The sequence below is a fragment of the Scardinius erythrophthalmus genome, assembly GCF_964197995.2.
Source record: "Scardinius erythrophthalmus genome assembly, chromosome: 1".
In the NCBI taxonomy this organism is placed as follows: Eukaryota; Metazoa; Chordata; class Actinopteri; order Cypriniformes; family Leuciscidae; genus Scardinius; species Scardinius erythrophthalmus.
The window spans coordinates 49,013,885-49,038,457 of record NC_138221.1 but is presented as its reverse complement, the minus strand read 5'-3'; the positions used below and the strand labels follow the sequence as shown (position 1 = coordinate 49,038,457).

The 24,573-nt window shown below is 36.8% G+C and overlaps 2 protein-coding genes across 3 annotated transcripts in view; both read right to left on the bottom strand.

The window, feature by feature from the left end:
* Positions 1–832: 832 nt before the first annotated feature.
* Positions 833–15,985, bottom strand: ciita (class II, major histocompatibility complex, transactivator). Of its 2 annotated transcripts, none has more exons than XM_081384506.1 (20): positions 14,934–15,985; positions 9,564–9,614; positions 9,404–9,463; positions 9,256–9,288; positions 9,018–9,107; positions 8,868–8,936; positions 8,446–8,580; positions 8,250–8,342; positions 8,100–8,150; positions 7,525–7,644; positions 5,128–5,199; positions 3,360–5,040; positions 2,639–2,818; positions 2,467–2,532; positions 2,279–2,359; positions 2,109–2,192; positions 1,944–2,027; positions 1,747–1,830; positions 1,485–1,568; positions 833–1,187 (listed from the first exon to the last, which is right to left on the bottom strand). In XM_081384506.1, the coding sequence occupies exons 1-20, from the start codon at positions 15,253–15,255 to the stop codon at positions 1,112–1,114; spliced, it is 3,516 nt and encodes a 1,171-aa protein (XP_081240632.1). In that variant the 5' UTR covers positions 15,256–15,985; the 3' UTR covers positions 833–1,111. The 2 variants fall into 2 exon arrangements, with proteins under 2 accessions (XP_081240632.1, XP_081240633.1); XM_081384507.1 differs by lacking the exon at positions 14,934–15,985 and adding an exon at positions 9,957–10,232.
* A 1,911-nt stretch (positions 15,986–17,896) lies between these two features.
* Positions 17,897–24,573, bottom strand: part of nubp1 (nucleotide binding protein 1 (MinD homolog, E. coli)) — a 29,684-nt gene continuing 23,007 nt past the window's right edge. Inside the window, exons 9-11 of the mRNA XM_081384475.1 lie at positions 23,806–23,908; positions 23,404–23,487; positions 17,897–18,632 (exon numbers count right to left, since the gene is read on the bottom strand). Of these exons, the coding sequence (XP_081240601.1) occupies positions 18,583–18,632; positions 23,404–23,487; positions 23,806–23,908 (237 nt within the window). The 3' untranslated portion in view covers positions 17,897–18,582. The remainder of the gene's footprint in view (positions 18,633–23,403; positions 23,488–23,805; positions 23,909–24,573) is intronic.

Sequence of the window (24,573 nt, the reverse complement as noted above, 5' to 3'; positions counted from 1 at the left end):
AGGTCAGTTTTTAGATTGATTCATACTCAAAAAATAAATGTGCATTAATTGTCGTTTCTCCACAGGCTGTCCAGATTCAGGGGACTGACCTGCAAGCAAGCAACCGTGCCACATGGAATATTTACCTGGAACAGATAAGCCGAACGCACTATGTGGTTTGCCATGAAGCCGCCAGTCAGTGTCTCTTCAGAGATCAGATTCGGGCACAAACCACTACTGTGGATATAAATGTCACATTAGCCTATTTATTTTTAGTTTGGCATTCAGCACTCAAGCAGGATTCTGTGTCAGCCCTGCAAGGGCTTGTTATTAACTGTAGACAACTCGCTTATTTATACATGGTCTGCCTCAGCATGGTTTCATTCCCTTTAATACTATTCAAATGAGCAATACGTCATGAGACAAACAGGGTGTTCTTGAGTTTTTCTTTAAAAGACTCTCTTTGAAACCGGATATTTGTGACAGCCTGAAAAAAAATGATACATTTGAGTTTCAGTTACCCATCTATATATATTTAATAAATGATTAATTGCACTTTTTGTGTTGCCATGGTGTCTCATTTGACTTTCAAATATCTGTTGCCATATTACAAAAACATACTGTTAACAGTGGACTTCCCTGAAATTGCCTATCCTACCTTTAAAACTCAATTTAATGACTCGTTGTGTATCCATCAAGTAAGAAGTAGTATTTACATACATTAACGTTACATACGATAGCTTGTATAGATAGATAGCCATAATAACTGAATAGTAATAACTAATGTTCAAATTGAATTATTCATTATAAATATGTTTGATTTATCTGAAACTGACAATCATGAAAACCAAACTCATAGAACATGTTTATTGTAAAAAAAACAACAACAACAACAACAACAGAACAATAAGTAGCCTACATTAAGTGCTGAGAAACAGTATATCCACAAACATTTCAGAAAGTGCAAGTCAGTCACATGTAAAGTAATTTCATTGAGAAAGTGGAACAACTTTTTGAAGCAGTTTAGTGTGATGTACTAATGAATTGTATAATGAATGATGCTTTTGTAAAAAAAACACAAAAATCCTCGCTTATTGTAACAATCTCTATTATGAGCCCATTTTAAAATGTGTCAAAGTGATCTTATCCTTGGATCTTGAAGACGAAGGTGTTCAAAAACTCCACATGGAATACAGTCATTCCACAGCCTGAGGAAGAAGAAAAAACAAGATCATTTGCATATCATGAAAAGCTTAAAAGCTATATAATGATGAACAATAATGGACATAATTCATAATCTTAGTGACTGTGGTCAGATTTTAGAGATTAACTTCTGTCTGTCTTCTGGACTGTGTTTCAACTAGCTCAAATGTGATGCTTAGTCTTAGTTAGTAGAGATGCTAGTATCTGAGACCTAATACAAGAAAAAAAGTTATGCAAGTAAAAGTTAATGTACTGGCCTATCAGACCAATATCCCAAATGATGTTAAAGATTAGACACTCACTCCAAAGACTTCATTCCATTGCAGTTTTTCAGAGCAGCACTGAGCTTTGTAGCTCCAATGTCTGTGAACTTGTTGAACTTAACACTAAAAAGTAAATAACAAGAAATGCATAGATATAATATAATGTAATAAAATAACATTTCTTACATTTTATTTGAATTGAAGACAATTAGAATAGAACAAAAGAGAAACCAAATGTCAAAAATGACTAAGATGTTTAAATCTATTTCGAGGATCAACCTTAATTTGGATAAGTACTTACTCCAAGTCCTGCAGGAATTTCATGTCTGGTAAAACCAAAGCCAGGTGTTCAGCTCCACTGTCAGCAATCACATTTCCATACAGGCTAGAAGTGAGGAAAGTGGAATAATTGTGTCAAAACAGTGAGGTTTTTATAAACAGTTCCAAAATTCAGGTTTTATTTAATAAGTATATAGTTATTTCCGAGAGTGACTGTACCTGAGGCTCTGTAGAGAAGGAACTGAGGCCAGAGCTTTAGCCAGTTTCTCCACACCGGCATCTCCAATGAAGTTTTGAGACAGACTGGGTGGTGGGAAAATTGGTCAGTTCAGTTGGGACACAGTTCCTTTACAGTTTCACAGTTACAGTTTCCTTTAAACTTACTTCAGCAATTTCAGACATGCCAAAAACTGTAAAACGCCAGATAGCTTCTCAGCTCCGGAGTCTCCTATTTGGTTTTTCTCAAGACTGAAATACAAAAAAAAAAAAAAAAAAAAAATCTTAAAATCTTTTTCTGATCCAATTTGCGACAAAATCCACCACAGAATACTCACTCCAGATGTTTGAGAGACTGCAGAGAAGGTAGGACCTCTATGAGTTTAGGGAAAAGTTCTGGACCATTCTGGACTCCAAGCCTACAATGCAGAACACACCACCCAATATAAGCAACACTGAATGGATAAAAGGGTAAAGGGAAAACGAAAGGCAGGAGCAGGAAAAGATAAGAGTGAGATTTGCATACTCAAATTCTAGTCTCTGCAGATGCTGGAGTGCTGGTACACCTTCATCCAGTGCAGAAACAAATTCACTGAAAATACAGCCATTTTCCTTATCAACATCATCATTTTATGCCACAACTGGAATTGAAAAACAGACAAACAACGATAGTCATTGGAATAAAATTGATGCTGTACCTCATTGGTAACTTCTTCTCTCTGTGAATTCGGACAAGGCCAGGCAGGCTCTCTATGTGATAAACTTGTGTTGCCTTGAATGGGTTCAAGGTGAATTTCTCAATGGCTTTTTTCAGGTTCAGTTCATCGTTGCTTTGATGCAAGTCCTCCCATAAGCCAATGGTGTCTGCTGTATGTGCCCTAATGGAAAAACAAATACAATAAAAATACAAATGAAAACCTTTTGCTTAAAGCGCTAATTCACTCGAAACTGAAAATTCTGTCATTTATTCATCCTCATGTTGTTCCAAACATCCTTGCGTCTGTGGAACACAAAGGCAGAAAAGTTTTGCTGTTTTCCATGGAATTAAAGTGAACTTCGAAAAGGTCTTCTAAGAGGATATGAAGTATCATTAAAGTGGTCAATACAACTTGTGTGCCGTTTTTAAAATCTTTCTGACTCAATGAATAACTACTTGAATTTCGGTCTGATCATCACACAAGCTTTTGTTTGACTTGGAATAGAGAACACGAATCATATAGACTACATTTAAGGTGCTTTTACATCATTTTTGAAGCTTGAAAGCTTCAGTTTTCGTTCGTTTGTATTAGAATTAAAACAATCTTCAACTTTTCTATTTTTGTATTTACACACACAGGTTGTGGGTGGAGGAGGGTGAATAAATGATGACAATTTTCATTTTTTTAGGTGAACTCTTATTTTAGCAATGCAGTTTCTCACCAGAATGATTTGATACATTTGAGTCCCACAAGCTCTTTCAGGCCACTGATGGGAATGCATGTATCTTGCAGGTTAATGGAGAAGGTCCGCTTCATTGCGCTGGCTTGCCGGAGGAGATGGCATATGACATACACGTCTGAAGGGCAAAGCTGCGCCCCACAGAATGACAGATTGCCAGGCAGGTTTTTTAACAGCAGTTTGGCAAATTTGGCTCTGTTGGTCTCATAAACACAATGAAACAGTTCTAATAACCTGGCAGGAACCAAATCTTTAGGCTTCATTCTCTCCAGATGGGCTTCAACTGCTTTTCTTTTGGCCTTTATGTTGATACTGCAGTCCAGGATGCTTCCTCCCTCAGGTGCCTTCTGGAAGACCAATCCAGTGACAAACCTCTGCACCACGTCCTGCGACTCTCCCTGAACCTTTCGTTTCTTCTGCTGGACTATGCAGTTTGCCACCACCATTTTTTCATTCATCTGTTTAGATTGCACCAAGTGCAAAGCGCCCAGGAGGTTCTGAGTGAAGAGGTCTGCAAAGTGGTTTTCTTGGCGTTCAGATGTTTCGTAGGATACAAGTATGCCACTTTTAAGACCGCAGCCCAGCAGCTCTGTTGAACTGCCAGGGTTTGCTTGTGTATTGTGATTCTTAAATCCCTCCCATGCCATTTTGCACAATTGTGGGATGTCTGGCTGTTTCTTCTTGCATACTGAGCTGTTTCCAGGAATAGCCAATTGCAGATGTTTGGAGGTAACTCTGAGGTACAAGTCTGTGAGGGTTGAAGGCAAACCATCACCGCGATTGTCTTGGTGCTCGAGCAGGAAGCAGGTAGTCCAACAAAGTAGCGGGTTGGAGCATAAACTGAATATGTAGCTTTGACTCTTAATCTTTTTTAGTGCACTCCCTTGGAGGGAAGAATCCCCAAAATATTTTGATGTATACAACTCGATGTCTTCAGGTGAGAAGCCACCAAGCTCCAAAAGGCTGTCGATTTTTCGCAGCACCTGATTTAAAACGTCTTTAGGCCTTGTGGAGATGAGAATCGTGCAGCCCGAGAGGATTTCCTTTTGGAACAAACCCGAAAACAGCTGCTTGATGGTGTATTTAGTGTCTGTGGGTGATTTAGCAGGGGACTGAAGAAGCCCCTCAAAGTCTTTAATGTGATCAAAGCTGTCAAAGATAATGAGAACTTCATCAGGACAGGACAGAATGTGTTTGAACACTGAATCTGAGTCCTCACAGCGAGGAGATGTAGACAAATCGAACAGTAAACCTTTCAAGCTGTAGTTTGATTGTGTGAGGTCTAAAATTTTAAAGTTCAGCAAAAAAACGAACTGAAATTGAGGCAGGCTGCCGCTCGCCCAGTCCAAGCATAAACGCCGAATGAAGGTGGTTTTCCCCACTCCGGCTTTTCCGAGGAGGGCGACAGATTGTTTTGGTTTGGAATCACTGCTACGGAACAACTGATTTCTATCCAACTTTGCTTTCTTCCGCTCTGAATCACTGAGGATGACCAGTTCTTTTTCTAAGCACTTGTTTGCATTCTTTCCAGATTTGATAAGGAGTTTCCTCTGGATCAGATGCACATCCACGTAATGTGATTCCATTCCCATTCCCCCACGCATAGTGCAGCAGACATCTCTCACGTGGGACTTTACGCGAAGTATGTAGTTTTTAACACATTCTGTAAAACAAACATTTTTCCCACACATGTTTCCCACAGTCTAATAAAGTTATTCAGGCTTACACAATGATTAAATAGGTTTCTGACCTGGTGCTTCTGGGCGGATTTTCCTTTCGGTTTTGGAAGGTGGGGAATCGGTGTTCTTTTGTGGGTTTCCTTCTGTAATTCGCAAAACAAACAAGCAATAAATTCTGTCACTACTAATTGACCTACCATACTTTTTTTATTTTTTTTATTCTTATAATACAACAATAAAATACAAAATAAGGCTAATACAAACTAAATCAGATACATGTACAATATATGTGTACAAACACATTATGATGTCCAGAAATCCATTTCAAAACAATAGTACATTGGGTTTAATTTGTCGTTTAATGAGATCTACTAATATATATTGTTAGTGCAGAGAATTTCCACATGAATAAATCCATAGATCCGCATGCTTTGTCTAGTGGTAATTTTTGCCGAGCGTGTCAGAGGTTCTTGGTTCTAATCCGCACTTTCATAGTTTTTTTCTTCTTCTCATTAAAACCAAATATGTTCATCAGTGGTTGTATATCAAGCAGGGACACGTTTGTGTGCATTTTGTTTTGTGATTTCACCAAAACGAATAGAGAGTCTCCACAACGGCATAAAGCGATAGATTTTACAGTCTATGGTTTCAACCGAACCAAAAAAGAAAATGCCTCTGCATTCGACTGGATAGATCTACAACCATTCAGAGCAACGGAGTAAGTGACGTATGTTCTATATTCATCTTTCCGATCGACAAATACCTTGATCGCGTTTCTCGGTTCCTCTTTTAAAATTTATGCGCTATCGATATCTTCTATAACAGACGCGGTGGCGGATTCTACACATCTCAATTCTCCAGCGCCAGTCATCTTTGTTGTAAACGAATTCAACCCAAGCGCTCTTTGGTGACGTGGATGATTACTGTTGATCATTTGTCCATCATCGTATAAAGCCTGCCCTGACCATTTGATTGGTCCGAACCCGAACAGCTCTGGTTCGAGCATAGTTGCTCCACAACCATAGACATAATAAATACATAGACGCTGGATCGTACGTCAACAGCGCCGCCATATTGCGGAGGGCAACTTTTCCATAACTCTCATAACGGGAATTGAGAAAAATGCCTGCTTTGTGTGCTTTTATATAGCCTTGTAAGAATATCTTAAAATATATAAAATATTTTATATATACATTCTCATCACTGTATGTAGGCCTACATAAAATAAAATGACACAACCCTGTCTCTTTTTGTTAAATGTCAGTTTAATGATCAATATTATAATGTTTCATATTTTTTTCATATTGTCTATATTATTCTGCAATTGATATTACATTGTATTTGCTGTTATTATTATTATTGTTATTATAATATTATACCACTTGCGATTATCAATCTATTATAGTTATGCTGTTAAATTATTGTACTATTCACTAGTCACTATTTAACTTATTATTTTTTATTGTTTATATTCTGTAATTGATATTTCATATTCTATTGCTACTATAATAGTATTATGTATAAACTATATACTATTATCAATATATTATTATTATATTATTGTACTCATGATATTATATAATTATACTATTCATTACTATTGTATTTGCTCTATAGGCTACTGTTTGTTTATTTTATTGACTATACACTAAACTATACTATTACTTCTCACTTCATCTTATATTTACTATTTGCATTGCACTGTAGTTGTACCATATCATATGTACTGTATTACCAAAAAGGATCCATCAGTTATCTTTGTTATTGCTAAAATCGGGTCAAAAGACAGAAAATGCTTTTTCCACAATAAGAAAACTTTATTTCATTGAATGTGAAAATTTTATTATTTCTCAGTATGGGGGTCTTCACAATTCTTATCCAAGAATAAAAAGCCAAATACATGACAAGCCTGAGCTTTGACAATTCCTTATTAAAAAAATATCGAGATTTGAAATAACTAGAGATGGAACTTTTTGTACACCACGTACAATCCACTGAAATCGGTTGATAAAAGTCAATATTAGCCGTTAGTCGGTTGAACATTATTTTTGTTTTTATCCAGAGAAACCGCAGCTCACCCATTTACTTGGATTTGTTTACAGCGCAGTCTTGCACTCAGCAGAGGTGTTGAGAGCTGCCAAAAGTGCATCTATGTATGTATTAAGTCTATGTCCACAACGCATCAAGTCCAGACCGAACTTCCTGACCTCAAATGTTGTGGACGGGGCTAAGTTCGGCTGGCATCCAGGCTAATGGTCAGTTGGAGTTCTTTAGAACTGAGGATTATACATAAATTGAGCATTCCCAAAACTACACGTGTAAATATTTATCTGTATTAATATTTATTCGTTTCAAAGAAGCAAATGACTCTCGAAACCTGTGCAAAGGTTTCCGCTATTTTTGAAACAGAATACGAAGCAGTAACCAAGCACAGACACACATTTTCTGTCCTCAAACCCTGAACTCACCTTTTATAGGAGAGAGTGTGTCTACAGATACTGATGGCAAACTCTTGCATGCACGGTCTGAGGATGAGCCGACTGGGAGTACTGAAACCGTGAGCTCTGGTGGGGCAACTGTGCCATCAGCTGGAAAAGAAAGAATTCTGTTACTACACACCACAGTATTGCTAAAAACAAATCTGACTCGATGTCCAATCAAAAATAACCCAAAACTACCACAATGACCCAATCCCAAATATCCAAACTCACAATATCCCACTCTAATTCCTAAAATACATATTTTAATATGTATAAATACAAATCACTATATAGGAGTAATCATAAACAGTCTATTTTTGTACCCTACCAGTGGCCCTCGCTCACAAAACTCATCATCTAGCATAGTTTTATCATTGGTAGAATGCAAAATGTGTAATATATTTTAATACAAGCATTTCAGTCAAATACAGTTTATGCACATTTATCCTTTTATCCACGTCAACAGTCTAAAAGTAGCCCAACTCCTCAGGAAAACTGCAGACTTGACAACCCATGCCAAAGAGGCTTAATTATCCATGAGACAACATCTTTTTTTAACTTACCAGGTGAAAGTGGAAGTATCTGAGTGCCTGGACTCACATGTTGGGGCGACACTGCATAGATTGGATGTGAAAGGAGAGATCAAGTGAATAAAAGAATTAAAGAACATACAGGCACATGCAGCCGTTTGATGATGATAGCAGTTGACTCACCAAGCACATACGTGGGCCATGTCGGGACCACAGTGCTGATCAGAGGGGGCGTAAAAGGGCAGATGTTCTGGATGAACTGTAGTGCTGAACCACCTGAGTGATCCAAAGAGTCACAGTCAATGTTCAAAGCCAAGGCCTAGTTTTTTTTTTTTTAAATGCATGTACAATATGAAAATAAAAAACCTACAAAACTCACCACTAGAGGGCAGAGGAAGGGGTCTGAATGGAATACGGAAAATATTCTGGAATGTGTTTGAGCTCACTTGGAAACTACCCTGAGATGTAATGGTGGGTGTCTTTCCTCTTGAGGGGCTTTCTGAGAGCGGTGTTGCTGTAACAAAGACATGCTTTTGGTTTGCATCATTGTTTCATTTGTGGTTTCATTGCTACAGAGAGGTGCATTTATAACAAATATGTTTCCTTTCTTTTATTAATAAGTATAGAGTTCTAAAAACAATATATACACACACAAATTGTGTTACTTAAAACAGAAGTTAAAAAAAAATAGCTCTGTTATGTTTAAAACTAGTTTGGGAGTTAAATAATTCAACACTTCTGGTTCTGACCATTAAACCATTACAATGATTGTATAATGCTACATTGTGATGTTTGAATTACCTTTTTTGTTGTGTTTGTACAAGGGTTGGCCATTAGTATCTGTGCGGGTTTTGTTTGAAGGTGAATCAACTATCAATAGAACAAATACCTCTTACTTACTAATTTCAATACAGGTATTTCATATGAGAACATAAGAGAAAATAACATTACCTTTTCGCTTTCTTGAGCTTTTGTTTGTCAAAGAAGCATTTTCTTGGCCTAGTGCTTGGCTAGGTTGTGTGCAAATTGTGTCAGGGTCAACTGTTGTTTGTAAAGCAGATGTGAAAGACATTACAAAATGTATTTAACTTTATTTTCGAATGATGCATATGCATTAACAAACATTAATTGGTTTCCCTTCAATTCCAAAAATATTATTTAAAAATATAATTCTATTAGGGAGTCTTACATAGAAAACTGAGGTTTTCAAGGAAGTTGGGATCTGCCAAGACAAGGAAGGAAATTATTTATAGCCTTCATGACATAGGCCTATATACAGCTTGCAATATAACAAATAACAAATTGCACAATTAAATGGGGTAATGTGTGAAACTGACCAAATAAAGCTTCTTCAGATTCATTCTGAATGGACTCAAGATATTCTAAGAGGACATTATCTGTGAAAACAAAAGGGAAATCTCATTTGAAAACAACTCAAATGCCACATAGGGCTACAATTGTTTACCACGTTAAAATAACTGCATCTAGGCTACTCACCAGGTAAGAGTTCAGACATTGGGTCTGCGACAATATTTTGCAATTCAGCATCTGTTGTAACACAGTGACACATTATATTACATGTTTTTAATCATGACATAAATATGCCGTTACAATTTCCTGAGGTAGCCTAAAACTCATAGTAGTAGCGTGGACGCGCAAGATGCTGTGCATGAAGCGCGCGCTTTCCGCAAGAAAATAAATAGCCTAACTGCGATGGGGAAAAACCCGTTTCGGATATATAGCCTAAATATTTGTCTGACGATTCAAATTATAAATTTCTTTTGTAATAAAAATGACTGGTTTTATGGAGCAAAGTAAAATAAGTACGACGCAAAACGCATTACATAATTTAACTGTAGTTTATAATAAATTAAAATCTTTTAACTTTACCTGTTCCACTGATACAGTCCATGTTTACTCAGAATTATTTATCCATTGCATTAAAGTTGTGAAGAAAATTAGCCTTATTGCGCACTACGTGTCCTCAGATTAACCGTGGTAAGGCATAGTCTGGCAAACACCAAAACAGGCTGCACTGTCTCTTCACACTTTTACTTTCAGTATGAGAAAGAGGCTGGTTTGGTTAGGCAGAAACCCAAACTCACCTCCCTCTGTCGTTTAGAAAATATGCATGAAGATGATGATGATAATATAATAATGTCTACTGAATTATTTTACTGTCATGTGTTTTACCCTGATGGGGATCTGTCTTTATAAGTAATCATGTGACCTTACATTGTATCGACTGTGTTAATATTAGTACATTTTACAGTAACAAAAGAGGTTTATGTATTAACATTATATCATTTAATGACGTACGGTAAGGAACTCTAAAATATGTATCTTGTTTGTTAATAAGCTGAAAAAACTCAATCACTACGTACTCAATATGTTATAAGCCTGGCACTCCTATGTGGTAATGCTCCACCCTGGAGTGGCAGGTATTTTCCATTGTCTGTTATGACCTTTTTTTTCTTCACACACACTGGTCTTTATAAAACACCTGTTTATGCCATGATTTCCAAAAAAACCTGTTGAATGTCTGTGAATGCCAAAAAACCCTCTGTAAATCCTGCCATTTACAGTTAAGTTCCCAGCTGCAAAACAAAAGATACCAAACATATTATGCCAACCTCCTCCTAAAATGAAAGCGCACAGACTGGTATGACAACTTTGTTTGCTTTAGTTTTTTAATCAGTACTGCCCATAATAGAAACCGTTCCACAATAGAAACCGTCTCTCACAGACTTGCCTGGTTTGCTGGTGACACCATATCTTACAGTACAATGTCTCAAAGTCAACTCATGTTGTATATTGAAGAAGGACATCTAAAATTATGTATTACAGTGGCTTCTTTGGGTTGAATTCTGACATCTTTCTGTGTTATTTTTAATCAGCAATCCTCATTGGAAAAAAAAAAAAAAAAAAACTTCAGACCCAATGCCACACATACTGTACAGCTTGCTTAGAAAGCAACTAGTGTGAGAGATAGTAACAGGTGCATCCTGTCAAGCACTATTACTGTTGCAACACTACAGCATACAACCTTAACGGGTTCTGTCAGACAGTTCATATATAGAACCTTTTAGGGGTTCCCATCATGGGATTATACAATCATTTAAGATATTTGTCATTATACAGAACCTTTTTGGCATGAATTGTTCTTTAAATTTTAGTCAAGAATCCTATGGTTCTATTTCGAACCCCATTGACACTTTTCGTTTGTTTGAGTGCAAATGTGGTCAGTATTTAAATATAGAACTAGTATCCTGCAGTGTTGTTTTAAATGTTTATTCACACCCTCCTGTAGCATTGCTACTGTACTCAAAACTGAAAGACATTTGATGCATTTAATACAGTCTTTGCAAGAATTGCAAAAATCTAACCTTTCATTGAAGTAAAAGAATTGAAAGTGGGGGGTAAATCACACTATGAAATATGTGACACGTTGGCCACAATTATTGGCACCCCTAGATTTTTTTAGGAGTAAAATATCTCTGAAGTATATTCCCATTGATATTTACATTATTTAGCACACCAGCATGACTAGGAACATGACACTTTGACTTCTTGTTTTACAGGAGTATAAATATGAGGAAACACAAAGGCCAAAATACCCTAATCATTCATCACAATGAGTAAAACCAAAGAATACAGTTCTGATATGCAGCAAAAGATTGTTGAGCTTCACAAAATAGAAAGTGGCTGTTAGAAAATAGCCCAAGCACGGAAAATTCCCATTTCCACAATCAGGGAAATAAGAAGTTTCAATCAACTAAACATGTTACGAATCTGCCAGGAAGAGGACGCGAGTCTATATTGTCTTAATGCACAGCGAGGAGGGAAGTTGAGTGGCCAAAGACTCTTCAAGGGTCACAGATGGAGAATTGCAGAGATTATTTGAGTCTTATGAAAGCCTATAATAATAATAATAATAATAATAATAATAAAACGGCACCTACATCACCACTTGTTGTTTGGGAGGGTTTCAAGAAAAATCCTCCTTGTTCATCCAAAAACAAACTCCAGCATATTCAGTTGTCAGACACGACAGGAACTTCAAAAGGGACCGGATTTTATGGTCAGGTGAAACAAAACAAAAAAAGAGCTTTTTGGGGGTGATAAAAAGTACCCCATGTCCACGGTTATATACTGCTGGATCTTCAATGCTGTGGGGCTTTTTTTTTTGTTTTTTTTTGCTGGAGGTCCTGGACATCTTTTTCAGATACATGGTATCGTGCATTCAAGCAAATACCAACAGATAAAAAATCAAAATCTGACGGCCTCTGCTAGAAATCTTATAATGTATCGTGGTTGGATCTTCCATCAGGACAACGATCCAAAACAAACATCAAAAATCCGCACCAGCGAGCGCGTTGGGCCGTTTAGTGAAACTGATGCATATCTAATGGCAGATGAAAATCTTGCAAATCTTCATTATGAGTCCTAATCATAAATACAGTGCATGTTCACAATGACAGTTTAAATAAATAAAATAATGATTTAAACTATATAGCCTATACTTCTGATATAAACATTTAGATTAAATGGCACTCATTAATGGAGTTAAACACTTAAATTACATGAAATCATTACTGAGAAGTTACCCAAAAAAATTATATTCAATAAACAGAAATATTTGTAGTGGATGCGATGCTTTTGAACACTTTTCCTGTGAGATGCTGTGCATAATAATAAATAATGCACAACAAGGCCTATTTCTGTTTCAATTAAAAATATAAATCAATTAAAAATACTAATTGGCCAGTGGAAAAGATTGAAAAAAAATTTTCTCTGACATGTATTTTATATTATTTTATTTATTTATTTATTCAAAAACAAGGCAAGGCTAAAAATGATTTTTTAGCAATATAATGTGACGGCACGGATCTCATATTTTCCTAATGTCTTGTACCGTTAAATATGGCATCACGTGGATGAGAATGCATATGCAAATGATATGCAGATGAGGATAAGCAGATGCATAGAAAAACTAGGCGTTGTGAGCTCCATATATGGTTGTTTCGGGGAGGAGACGCATGGTTTTACTTTTGTGTGTACGCAAAATATAGGCTAGCTAGCTTTTGTGCGTAAGCACACTTCTAGGATGAAAACCACGGAAAGTTATAGGCTACATGAGGCATTATGCAGCATTGTGGAGAAAAAGGGCCCATCATGTGATTGAGAAATGTATCTGAGAAAATTATAAACATTTTTGTTAAATATTTTTTTTTTAAGTAAGTTTTCCATGGCAGGGTTATGTAAAAGACCACGTTTGCTTAATGTTGCTATAATAGGCTACACATTAAAATACATATCATGCATGGTAAAATAAACAAAACAGATTTTGTCTTAGTAGGCTATTGGCCGTGAATTATTCAATGAAGCATTTCGCCCCGAAAATTGCAGTTGTAGGGTAGTGTTAAACGCTTCGGGGTAAGCTATGTCAGCGACTCAACCATAGTTATAGTAAGTTCTTAATCCAAATATAATTGCAAAAGCAAATAAAAATAATAAAAAAAACTAGGGGAGCGCGGGGCACAACGTAACACGGGGCTAGTTGTAACACACTTGTTTTAAATACTTCCACACATGCTAGGATGACGACACTTGGTGTATTTACTAGTTGCCATATCAACACTATATAGAGAAAAAATTGCGCCAAAATTTTTTTTTTTTTTTTTTTGGAAGATATCCATAGACATTTATTAAACCATAGCAAAAGTAAATTTCTTACTTAAGTTAATTTTTCATCTCTATTTTTTGTGTTTATTTAAAATTAGACAAATATGATATTATTTTAATCTCTAAGATGTTATTTAACAGTTGAGATAGTTCTTTAATGCTTCGCTAAGTAGCAGAAGACACTAGCCGGGTTTAAATCCCAGTTGTGCAGGCGGGGGCATGTTGTAACACTGCGTTACAATGTGCCCCTATTAGAAATATGCTATTATATTCAATACTTTTATTAATTCTATTGAGAAAACATGAGAAAAAGGCAAAAAAAAAATGGAGTCAATGTTCAGAAATTACTAATTTATTTGTTTTGAACTGTTGTGTAGCTGTTTTCGTAGTCAAAACTCAAAAATGAGTTTATATTTAATTATTAAAAATTGCCATTATTTTATATGAAAAAGTTTTTTAATTGTATTTTATTTAGAAAATATTTTAGTCTGTCTTGTATATTTTTATTAGATCGGATAACATTTTAAGCTGTCATATTACAATGTACCCAACCTATGGGGCATGTTGTCACATTTCTCTTCCATTCTTTCGGGGTATATCCAGAAAAAAGTATATACTGTATTAATAAAACAAAACCACATAATTGTACTCGACATGTGGAAAATTAATGTGGGAAAAAATAAATACTCTGAACCATAAGTAGATTCACACAAACTGAGAAAGTCAAAAAGCGTTACTTTGTGCCCCGCTCTCCCCTATTATATTGTTCTCATTTTAAATTTGGGGGCCAAATTTCTTTGAAGAACCAGAGAATCTTCTTTTGGCTGGTTCATGAACATTTTTAAGAAAATGTCAATAATGTGCAGCAAAATAAGATGTTGATAGGGAATTAATCCATAATGAATCTTTATTAGTTGCTGATGTGGCAATCATTAATGAACGGTTTAGAGTCATACATTAACTCACGATTATCTGTTTATAGCAGGAATTAGTACAAATCAATGCACCTGTGTTGTAAAGTGTTACCAAACCTTTTTATAAAGAAAGTTTGTGCAATGGAAAAGTTTCATGAATCTTTGTAGAGCGCCATTAAAGTAAAATAAATGTTATAAATAATATAAATACACGGTAAGCAGACACAAAAAAGGGAAATAAAAAGAACATTTAAAGACGTTAACTCACCAGAAGGAACAAAATCGTCCAGTTTTCTGAGTGCTGAATCCAGGATGCCTTGGCTGATGTCCCAGTTTTGCCAGATAGGTAAAGAGAGTCTTCTGGCCAAATATTCTCCATCATTACAAATGACTTCACACAAGTGCTGCTCTTCAACTTCTCCATCCTTGTAGAGAGACTGGTAATACTTTGTAGAAAAGACGTTGGCCTCGTGCAGTTCTCTGAGAAGATTGTGTACTAGGCCAGGGCTAACCTGTAAAGCTTTTCTCACCTGAAACAACACATCCTCAAAGGGAACCATGACTGGGCAGCAGCTGAGAGATCCTCTCATTTCAATGCTTTATTTCCTCATTGCTATACAAATGCCAAATTATCTGTGCTTTTGTTCCTGGATAAAAAGCTCTGGTAAAAACCACAGACAGATCCCATTTGTCTGCTTTGTACTACACTGTGTTTAAGGACAACCAGTTTTACCCAGGTCAGGTGAGGACAGTTTCACATGTACTTTTTCCACAAGAAAACTAATGTTGCTGACTTGCTGTGCATGGACAAATCAAGAGACCACATCTCCATCTCACTTCTCTTTTGTTACTAGGAATTTATATGGAAGAGATTCAATGTATACATGCCAGATCACATCCCTTACCAATATAATACCGAAAAAAGAAATGTGTTCCCTTCTGTATACTAAATATATATTTTATAAGCATCTGAGAAATTGCAGGCAGTATACAGTATACAAGAATAAAGGTTTCAAAAGGGGTTTTTCGTAGAGATGCCATAGTACAACCATTTTGGTTCCCCCAAAGAACCATTCTGTTTATTTTCCTTACTGTGAAGAATTTTTCAATATTCTTAAGAAAGAACTTTTCCCACTGTAAACATTGGGTGCAATGGAAAATATCCATGGATGTTAAAGGTTCTCCATGGAAATATCAAAGCCAATAAGGAGCCTTTATTAGATTATATGGAAGTAGGAAAGCACCAACGCACAACCGAATCCAGTATTTGTGTAACACCTGTCTACTGTGGTCAGTTTATGAAGGCAGCATACGGTAGATACACTCAAAAAAAAAAAAAATCTGTTAAACGAACTTAATTAAATTAAGGAAAGGTTTTCCACGAAATTGAATTACATTTTTCCAACAAAATCGAATTAGTTTGAAATAATTTGTTGTAATCTTGTTGTATGAATTTAAATTAATTTAGTCATTCCAGCTAGATAAAGTTTTGTCAGGTTAACTACATTTAGTTTTTGTCCAGCCTTAAATCATCAACATTATAATTTTAGTTAATTTGACTCTACGGTCACTTCTAATGATAGACACTATTAGTGTTCAATTGAATTAAAACCATTTTTTTTTACATAGTAATATAATAGTACTTGAGCAGATCTGCGAGACTGCAAGTGAGGTTTACGTACAGTGTATACTGAGTGCCCGCAGCCTGAACACGAGTTTTAATGCACATATAGTGTAATACTGAGTGCCCACAGCCTAAACACAGTCGCCACTCTTCTGCATAATGGTAACCACAAAATTCAAAAACATTACAGAAAGTCCTCTAAGTTTCTAACATAACTGAACATTAAACACTAACATTAACTAACAACATCTTTCCATTTACTGAAAAACACATAAAATAACACTTTTTCCCTAAATTGACCCTCTTAATGCAGTCCCTTGCAAAGCATGCTGGGAACTACAGATCCACTGCCCAGTTAGATGTCAACAACGATTCATGTAGTTTTCACACAAATGAATTAGGTGAATTAAATTAAATTACAATTAAATTAATTTGTGACAATATTAAACAATCGTGTTACTTTTGCTTATTTTAATTAATTATTTTAACAAGAGGCCAAAATTCATTTTTTGAGTGACATCCGGTTAAGACGAACGAAAAATATTCATGTTGACTCAATTAAAAAAAATTTGGTAAACCAAATTTTTTTAAAATTACATTGATTACATTTAATGAAATTAAGCTGGAATCATTTCTATGAAGGGTTGTGTCGTATATGCTCGTCCAGATGGTTCTTTTGCATGATGTGCTTTAGGGCAAAGTAGATTTTCTCTTGTAGCTTCTGCACTTTCCTGGGCTCCATTAACCAAGGCCGGTCTAGAAGCGCAAGATAATTATATATAAATATAGTGTGTGTGCTATGATATGTAGGTCAGGGTTAGGGTAAGTACTGAATGTTGATTTGACCACATTAATACTCAATGAACACATCTTTATGTTCCAACTAAGATACTTGTCAGTTTTGTAGTCAGCTCTGACCTTTACACTGTAAATAAACGTATAAATGCCAATTATTTCACCCAAAATGGCAGATGCTTCGGGGTAAGCTGTACCAGTGGCTAGTCAGTGATAGTTATTGCATCCAAATACAACCAGAAATACTACTGCATTGTGCTAAAGGCAGCAGCCTTAAGCAGCTGTCACACTAGACTGAGCACGTGAAATGTCTACAGACACCACAGCAATCGTGATCTGGAAACTTAATTTAACATAATACATTCAAAATGTAAAAAATATACAATCTACTCCATTTTGAAGCAACGCTGCAATCCTACAGATTTAAAGTTTGTGTTCTTTTAAAATCAGCTAAGTGGTCACAGCGTGACACATCAATCTTCTATTGGGCTCAAGTCTTCAAACAAAAACAAATTTGCAAGGCAGAATTGACCAAACTCTGAAATGCAGCGAAATTGAGCTTGCATTTCCTGTCTCTCGCATTCACAATTTTCCGCATGAAAGGAAATCAACTGGCTTTTTGCAGCCCAAACACAAAGACCCCTTAATACTTTACAGTGACTAATGCTGCACTAGCAGGCAACACCTTGAAAATGGAAATTCCCTAAAATCTTGATTTGAATATAAGTACTTACCGTAGCACTATGAATAATACATGAAGAACATTATTAATGCTCTGACGTGTATCAGAAATGTTTTGATTTATAACAGAGAACAATCAAAAAAGGTTTAATGGTGAGTGTGATATAAAAGGTGTTCTTCTTGCATATGATGCATTTAAAAATATATAAAACAAATTAGAGGTTTAGTACAGATCAGACCAGATGTCTTCATTTATTACTAATTCAATTTATTATAATTTTTACAAAGCATTCAAAACCAAATTAAACATTAGTCATTTTTCTACTCAATGACAGGAAAAAGCCACTATATGGCCCACATTGTACGTTTTCTGATAAGCATCATAGCTCTTCCTGGCCTGCTGAAACATGTACATTTAATTACAGGAATAGTTCTATTTCTGTTTCATTTTCATCATTTGTACGTGGCAAACTTGGATTCACGTACAGCTCCGTGTGAAATGCGTCGTTGAGCTCTACTTTTAAATCCATTTTCAACAGGAATGATTTTTTAGATACATTATTTGAGAAAATTACAAAACTATATTTCAAATCTCCCTTCTCCAAAAATTATTTTTCAAAATCTGTGATTTGAAGAAAACTGGTTATCCAGTCTTAAAAGGATATATTTTCCTGTAAATGAATTTTTTAAATGTGACCAAGAGTTTGTGCAGATAATCATGACCTTTCTTTTGACTGGCCAATCACATGACACTGCTGTCTGAATTCATAGGATATCCCAGCTGTCTACATAAAGATCTGGCTGGACGTTCTCCATTTCAACAAGGATCATCTGATGCGGAATGGGAAGAACAGTAATCTCGGATTTCTGTGAAAGTAAAAAAATTAAATTTGTTATGTCAGCACAAATGAAGGCCAAGCACGTAACAACAGCAAACTTACTAAACTTTAAATCAAAATAGCAAGATATCCGGATTCTAAAGAATACACACTTCTGTAATCTGCTTCTTTAAAAATGAAAAAAAAAAAAAGGAAGGGAGGGAGGGGAGAGGGAGTTCATTCTTAGAATCTAAACTATTTCCTTGAGATCCATTTTTTTTTTAACAGAGCATACTATTTCATCAATACACCTTTCAAATATTAATGACCCTCTGGGGCGAATTTTTCATGACAAGGATTCAGCAACATGCTAGAAATACTCCAGTATGGTCCACGATAGCATTATGTAGCTGTAGCAAATTTGTCAATGAATCCAAAGTTTCATGTCATTTAACAGGGGTCTTTCCTGATACTGGCTGGCTTTCTTGAAGCCTCCATAGGAAGAGCTGTTGTACCTTTTTTCACCTAGAAGAAGTATTTAATATTATGTATAGCATAATACTAAATACTTCCTTCCTTGCTCAGCCATATAGGAGCACCAACATAAAGGGTTCTGCTCAGAAAATCAAGGCCTTGTTGCAGGTTGTTGTGTTTAAGCCAAGTGACTGTTGATGAGGATTTGGTTAATGCTAAACTGAGGTCAACGAACATAGTTGCCGTTTAGTTGTTATGGCATTCTCTTTTATGTGTGCAGGAATATTGGTAATGTTTCAAAGTAAACAGACGGAATGATTGCTTGATGTGTGATGACCAGCGGCTATTGGAACAGTGGCTTAGTTGATGGAAGCAATAAATATGTCTGTGAAGAAATCTACAAGTAATTCAGCACACCTTTGGTAGGATTCTCCTCACATCTGCAATAGTACTTATCGGCGCCTGGTCACCCAGCATAAGGGCAGATTTTACAAAATCTGGTTACATATAACATTGTCTAACATAAAATTAATCTAGCATGAAAAGTAGTTTTAAAGGTGAACTAAGTAACTTTTTTACCTTAACCGAACAGCTTCGGAGTCATTGGAATAGTTATAAGACTTTTTCAAGTTGAATGGTGGTCGTCTCGCACCCCCCGAGCGCCTGTGAGCGGAAAAACCACCCTTGCAGCTTTGGGCTGGCGGGCCGCCGGCCTCAGCGTCAGGAAGTATCGCGTGATATCAGGTCTCGCGATGTAACGAATTGCTTTACGGCACTGCACACCTATGAGTTCTTCCAGAGAATGTCTAATAGGAAGAGAATTGGCACTCTCAGGTTACTTCCGGTTTCTGGACTGGCTGCAGTAACACGTCTCTGTCCATGCGGGGGCGCTCGCAGGCGAGTGCAGAATGAATGGAGGTCTATGGCGCTATACGCCTCAAAATCCACTTTTCTCAGGATATAATTTTTTGTCTAGTAATTTGAATGTTGTATTCGAAAGGAGATGCAAAGAAACTACACATTGCTGGGTGTTAGATTTTTTTAGAGTCACTTATTTGCTTTAAAAAGTCTTTAAAAATGTCCATGACGTCATACACATCGTACGACCAGAGATACTGCTTTACGGCAATCCTTCAGTCACTCTGGTGCTTTCGCGCTCTGCACTTTCTTTTCTCTCGAGGCATCGACAACACAGCTGACACAGGTAAACATGTGCTAGAAGAGTTTTTGTTTTTGTTTGTTTCTGGTCCCGCTTCGGATGCCACGATGCCATCAAGCGGAATCTCTGGTCGTAATCAGTCCTTCACTGACCTATCAGCGTTCATTAGCAGAATGCTAGCGTGTTATGGGCAGCAACAACTCAACCTGTAAGAAATCGAAAGGACATAAGTACTCGTTCATTCAATATTCGACCTATAACTCATGTTGAACTTGCAAAACCTACAATAAAATCTGAGATTTCTCAACGGCAATCGGGTGAAAGAGACACATTTAGCCGTCTAGCCCCATAGACTCCCATTCATTCTGCACTCGCCCGCGATCACCTCCAGTGGAACTACAACCAAGATCGATACAATGGGGCTAATAGGAAGTGCCAAGGCTCTCCGTAGATGGGCTCTGGTTCTTCACACTTTCGTCATGGCTGAACCGGTAAAAAAGAAGCAGAAATCTAGGAAAGGTTTGTCGGAGGACCAAAGAAAGAGGAAATGGCAGACTGACCGAGCAAGGAGTCAGACTCGAGTAAATATCGTTCTTGTTGATGGACTAGTAGACATCTTCAGAGGTTATCTGTGCCTGTTCGATGTCCGACACTTTGTAACGCGTTGTGTCAGGAGGAGAAATAGGGAGAGCTCACAGATGAAGTTATTACAGAGGCCAGACAGACTCACAGAGGCGATTGGCATCTCACAACTTGCACTTTATTCCCCATTCGAACTCGTGTAACTGTTTGTCACCCGTTCTACTGTCCACAGCTTTACTTGATAAACAAAAGTAGGATAAGAATGAGCATCAAACTGAAATAACCCGCATACATGGGGTGTTCGAGGTGCTCATACAATACAGACTGCCGACAGTTCAACAGGGCGTGCGCAGCTCTTAAAGGGCTCTGCGCGAGTGGCATTTACGACAGTAATGTTAAATACAAGTACTCCACAGCGACTCTAGGGGTCGCTGTTTGAAAAAAAACGGAAAGCTGCATAGTGTGCCTTTAAATAAATATATAAAAATAAAAAAATAAAACAAAATTACACGTTTACTTGAAAATGTCTTCACATTTAGTTTTTTGCAATTTACAGCCAAGATATTATAACACCAAGTATAGTGTTGTAATAAAAAAAACCCCAAAAATTACAAGATTTGCAATGTTGATAAGTGTGGAAACGCGTCATCACAGTCTGAAAAGGATCCATTCTGATTTTGACTAGCACCAGTACCTAATAAAGTGGTAAATGAGTGTAATATCTTTAAGGAACCAAAAAAGGGGAAGACAGAACCTGTATAAAACAAGTTCTTGTCTTAGGCGTTCTTGGCACTCAGTTTAAATGTCGTGCCCACTGAATTTCATGACTCACTGAAAAAAAGAATTAAAAGAATGGGGAAATAAATGAAGGTGTTTTAGTTTAGTGGTTCTCAAACTTTTTTAGCGTCAGGGCCAACCACCAACGGTTATGCAGGTTACGTAGAAATGAATGCAGAAATGCACAATGCAAAAACTATGCTTTTAACGTGATTCAAACTTTAAAGTGCATTAAAATTTAAACAATATAGGCTGCAAAGTCCTTAAACATGGAAAGCAATAGTAATTACATGAAATTTAGGAAGTAAGCCAAGTTTAATAATACTTCCCCACGACGAAACATTTAAATGTAAAATTTTAGCGCAACGGTCATTAATCGGCTGTCGGTGTTCATGTCAAACTAACGATCAAAGACTTCAGATTTTAGCCAAGGATCAGGGAGATCTTTTAGGATTTGCAAAATTTGTCTAGGATGGCCAAATCGTGGCCAAAATCGCACAGTGTGCACCCGGCTTAATATCTTTATGTTTTCCTGATGTTCCAAAGCAAATGACACTGGTTTTATCGTCCGCCTGAGCGAGATATTATTGTAAGGCTAGATCCGAAGAAGACGAAGATGATTAGACAAATGAATAGGATTTATTAAAGAACTCGGAATAACAACAGACACGATGCGAGACAGCGTGCATAGCACAAACAATACCGGACAATGAACTAAAACAAAAGCAGGAACTTAATACACAGAGACGATTAACTAAAGGACGAACAGCGATGATGATTAGTCTAGTGTCCATGGCGAGAAACACAGACAAAGAAACACATGTGATGAATGAAACCACACTAAAAGTCCATGAACTGGATATAACTGAACATAATGGTGACAATAATAGGCTATTTGACACAGCGCTGCCAGAGAAAGTGAAACTGAATTACAGGCGCACGTGAATATATTTCTGTGTTAGTGCACAGTGTGGCCAGTAATGTAACTTGCCAACAAATCACTTGTTGTGTTGACTGTCAATTGCAGAATAAAATAAAATAAAATAAAATGAACTAAAAAGTTAATAGATTAATGTTTTTTGTTGTTTGGCAGATAAAGTGGTATCTGGTGTAGTGTTTTCTCCTCTGGCATAGTAAAAGATAAGAATATAGTGATTAAAAGTTTACAGACGAAAAAACGTTTATAATCCTCAATGAAAGGACGTGAGTGAGGATTTTGCAAAAGAAACAAGAGATTCCATGTCCAGAGGAATAACTCACGGAATATTGTTAAATTCGTGGAAAATCAAAAAACAGAATACAAAGACGACATAAGGCTTAATTCTAATTTATGGACTCGCGTAGCCTACCTCACTCATTCGGCACAAATCCAAATGTTTCCATAGTCGCAATGTAACATTTGGTTGCCATTTCTTTGGTAAACAAAGCTTTGTACTTCACTCATGTCCTAATATCTACACAAAACAGCATTCACACGCACAACAATGTGTTTTGGTAAACCACTGCCGGTGGGGCGGTGGTCACACTAACTGGCGCACAGCCCTAAACAAAAGGGAATAATATTGGACATTTAGGTACTATCCACATATAAGATGAGTAGGCCTATTGAACATTTAGTTTACATAATTATACGTAATTATTTTATTTAAAAAAGAATTCTAGAAATTCTATCATTTTCCCCCTGGCAATTCTTGGTTTGGACATTAATTAGGACTGTTAGGTAACACACAAAAGCAGCATTACCAGAATGGTTAGTTATGTCAGTTCCTTAGTTTATGCGTGGGGCAGGTAAGTAAAGAGAGGCATGCTGGCGTTTTGGATGACTCACTCTGGACTATGCTCTGATAGGCCACTGCTGCAGGAGATTCTGGAACTTCAGTTAGGAAAGACTTTCCCTCGTCACAGCTTTTCCCTTGAAAAGTAAAATACAGAAGTACATTTTGAGAACTAGAAACTGCTGGCTGCAGACTTTTCCTCATATGTTTAAGAAGAACCACTGAAGGGAGTTTTTGTACTTGATTCAATCTACAGACTACACGCTGTAAATATAAAAACAAGGAAACACTCACAAAATCAAGAAATGGGAGGCACCGCTTTGCTACGGTGTAAATTGTTAAACTTCCTCATAGCCTGACCACTTAATGCGGAACAAATGTAGAATAGAATTTCTTTACTATTTAATCTGGTTTAAAACATTCTCTTACTAGGTAAAAGATTAAGCTTCTTGTACCTATTCGTGGGTCCAGGGGTACTCTGCCCAAAAGAGGGAGATTTAGTTCTTCACACATTCTCTGTGCTCCTCCTGTGGTCGGAGGAAATATCTGTGAAGTATTCTGTAAACGGAGACAAAGGGTATAAAAAAACAACACATACAAATTATTTGATCTCTCTTTTCCATGCAAGTACAATGGAGCTTTCAAAAAGGATGCAAAAGTATCATAAAGCAGTCCCAAGCAACCCAAGTCTACTGAAGTTACAGAACAGCCTTGTGTGATGAAGAGAATGGCATTTAAGTTGTTCTTCCCTGACAATCTTTGGGGCTGTTTACACCTGGCCACTTCATGCGTTTTCTCAGATCGGATAGCTATCCGATCGTGAAAAGACCAGGTGTAAATGCCCTCCGAAACGCATTCGAGACGGATTTGAATCCGATCGCTCAAACCACTTCAGGAGGTGGTCTGGGCCGCATTCCAGACAAAACTGGACAAATGTAAATGCATCTGGTTGTTGAAACCACATATGTAAATTGTACTCCTCCCAAAAATGCTAAAAAATAAACGTGTGAGAGCGTGTTATAGGCTAGGCCTATATGTAATGTTATAGCCAGATATGACAACGCGACGCTACTGGAACACGCGCGTCACCGCAGATGAGAAGCTGAGCATCTATTCATTAAACCAATGTGCAAACTATCGCACACATCAAAGTGAAAGTAAGTCGCAGATGCTTAACACACAATCATCATCATTAAAAGTAAAGAAACGAAATGATCTTACCA